Raw genomic sequence first — 2,534 nt, forward strand, 5'->3', positions numbered from 1 at the left:
CAGTCAGGACAGGTGCTTCAGTCCAGGACAGGTGCTTCAGTCAGGACAGGCGCTTCAGTCAGGACTGATGCTTCAGTCAGGACTGATGCTTCAGTCAGGACTGGTGCTTCAGTCAGGACAGGTGCTTCAGTCAGGACAGGTGCTTCAGTCAGGACAGGTGCTTTAGTCAGGACAGGTGCTTCAGTCAGGACAGGTGCTTCAGTCCAGGACAGGTGCTTCAGTCAGGACTGGTGCTTCAGTCAGGACTAGGTTAGACATGTCTGTGAAACTGCTCATTGATGTTCATGTAAATGTTTGACCGCCTTTGACATCCCTTTTAATTGATCTAGATGTTTATGTCACATAAATAAATTGAGTGTGCCGCAAATTCTTCCTAACATTCAAGTTTTTCCACAAATCAGAGAGGTGGGACGCTCGTGTGCTGAAAGTTTTACTGTAAGTCATGAAAGAGTTGATTCTGATTCTCACTCTACGTTTGATGATTAATTGTATAATGAAGTGTGTGGGAGGTGAATCTGACGACAGTGGGTTCAAATGTTCAGCAGCAGCACATCACCTGGAGTCCTCCAGAATCATCACATTTCTTCTGCTGCTGCCTATGATGTGACCTCAAAAATCTGCTGCAGATGTTTCTTACAGAACCATTGAAGTTTCAAGCTGAGTATGAAACTGGGTCGATGGTCGGGCCTTGTCATGAAGTCAGGACGCTGTGGTTTACAGAGGAGGATCAAAGGCGGTGACATCCTCACAGGAAGTGTCGCCCGGTGCCAGCCAGCATAAAAATCTGAGCGGCTCAAACTGGAGTCCGTCAGAAACACCAGCGAAGAAGAAGACAACAACCTGCAGCCTGTACATGATCTCCAGCCGAGCCTTGGAAGCCTTCAGCGTTGAACACTCAGGACAGGTTGGACTGACGAGACAAGACACGTCATCAGAACATACAGAGACCCAAATAGAACCGGCAGCATGTTTCCAGCATCAAGCTCATCCAAAACAACGGTACGAAAACAAAATGATTTCTAATCAAAGAGCTCAGATATTTACCTGAACAGGTGTTTGTTGTTCAGTACAGAACAGCTCAAAGAACCATACGGCAGCCTGGAGTGGAATATCTTAAATAATCTATAAAATGTTTAATATGTGAAGAGTTTATCGTCCGTGTTTCAAGAAGAGATTAAATTTTAATATTCACGGTGTAATTAATGGAAACAAGGCTGTGATTGGCTGAGACGCTTTTCAGCCAATCACAGCTGAGGAGCCTGATGTAGGATGATGTCGTCAAAACTGATGGTATCATTGAAATTCAAACTTGTTTTTTAAAACGTAATTTAATTTGTGAGAAAGAAAGTATAAAATGTGGCAAAGAATTACATGATTGATAAAAAAAAAAAAAGTTTTATAAATAAATAAATAACCTCAGTCTCGTTACAGAAACTCATTAATGTTTCAGATTTTACACTTTTATGAACAAAATGAACAAATAAACTAGTTTTTATTCCCCCAGAAAACAAATGGAGCTGCAGTTTGTGTACAAAGACATGAACATCAAATAAATAACTAAATAAAAAATCAAAGAAAATCATTTTTAAAGAAAATGTTTTTTTAAGTGACTAAAAAGGGGAAAGTGTCAGTCTGTCAGTTTGTTAATGATTCACTTTTAAAACATTTTTGTCTTCTCCGTACAAACTGTTCAGATCATTTGTTGAATTTTATTTTGTCAAACAGCTGAGAAACTTTCAGAGAGGTCTGAAGGAACCGTTCAGTCTGTGCAGGAACCAAACATTTGGTTCTGCTGAATCAGAGTATTCAGACTGGTTCCTGTTCTTCTTCTTCCTCAGGTTGTAAGTGCTGTCCTGTTGATGATGATGATGATGATGATGGTCCCACAGGCAGCAGCAAAGCCACACAGAAAGTTCTTTGAAGGTTTAGCAGAAGAAACGGTCCCTCTGCGTTTGGACCCGAACAATTTAGTTCCCAGCCTAAAATTCAGTTCTTTGGCCAACGACTCCATCTCACCGTGGACCTACAAGTGAGGCTCCAGCTCCTCAGTGTGTTGTCCTTCATCAAGCTCAGAGTCCTTTTAACAGTTTTTGTCTCATCTCTGTCCTCAGCATCTCCAGGGACGACACCATGTTCCCACATGCACTGTCGCAGGCGCAGTGTTTGCTCAAAACCTGCCTGGACCACGAAGGACTGGAGGACGGGGGCCTGGAGTCCCGTCCCATTATGCATCAGGCGCTGGTTCTGAGACGAGTCAAGGCGCCGGGGGCAGGGGCTGGGCATGGCTACCACTACCGTCTGGAGTCCAAACTCATCTCAGTGGGCTGCACCTGCGTGAGACCGAAGGTGGTCAACCAGCACTGAGGACTGACCCGTGGAGACCAGCATGGAGCTGCAGACCATCTCCATGTGGGGTGTCCTCCAAAGATCTGTGGCAGGGTGGGGGCAGGGTTAGGATAAGGGCTTAAGGATAGGAGCGACCGTCACGTAGGGGGGGGGGGGGAGAAGGGGAGGGGCGGGGTGGCGTTGGCGGG

The 2,534-nt window shown here is 45.0% G+C and overlaps 1 protein-coding gene across 1 annotated transcript; it reads left to right on the forward strand.

Moving 5' to 3' along the window:
• The first annotated feature begins 966 nt into the window (after positions 1–966).
• On the forward strand, positions 967–2,364 carry LOC119430281 (interleukin-17F-like). The gene is made up of 3 exons (XM_037697725.1): positions 967–999; positions 1,839–2,029; positions 2,112–2,364. The coding sequence occupies exons 1-3, from the start codon at positions 967–969 to the stop codon at positions 2,362–2,364; spliced, it is 477 nt and encodes a 158-aa protein (XP_037553653.1).
• Positions 2,365–2,534: the final 170 nt, after the last annotated feature.

This window comes from Nematolebias whitei, chromosome 2 (assembly GCF_014905685.2).
Source record: "Nematolebias whitei isolate Nwh7 chromosome 2, NemWhi1, whole genome shotgun sequence".
Taxonomy (NCBI): Eukaryota; Metazoa; Chordata; class Actinopteri; order Cyprinodontiformes; family Rivulidae; genus Nematolebias; species Nematolebias whitei.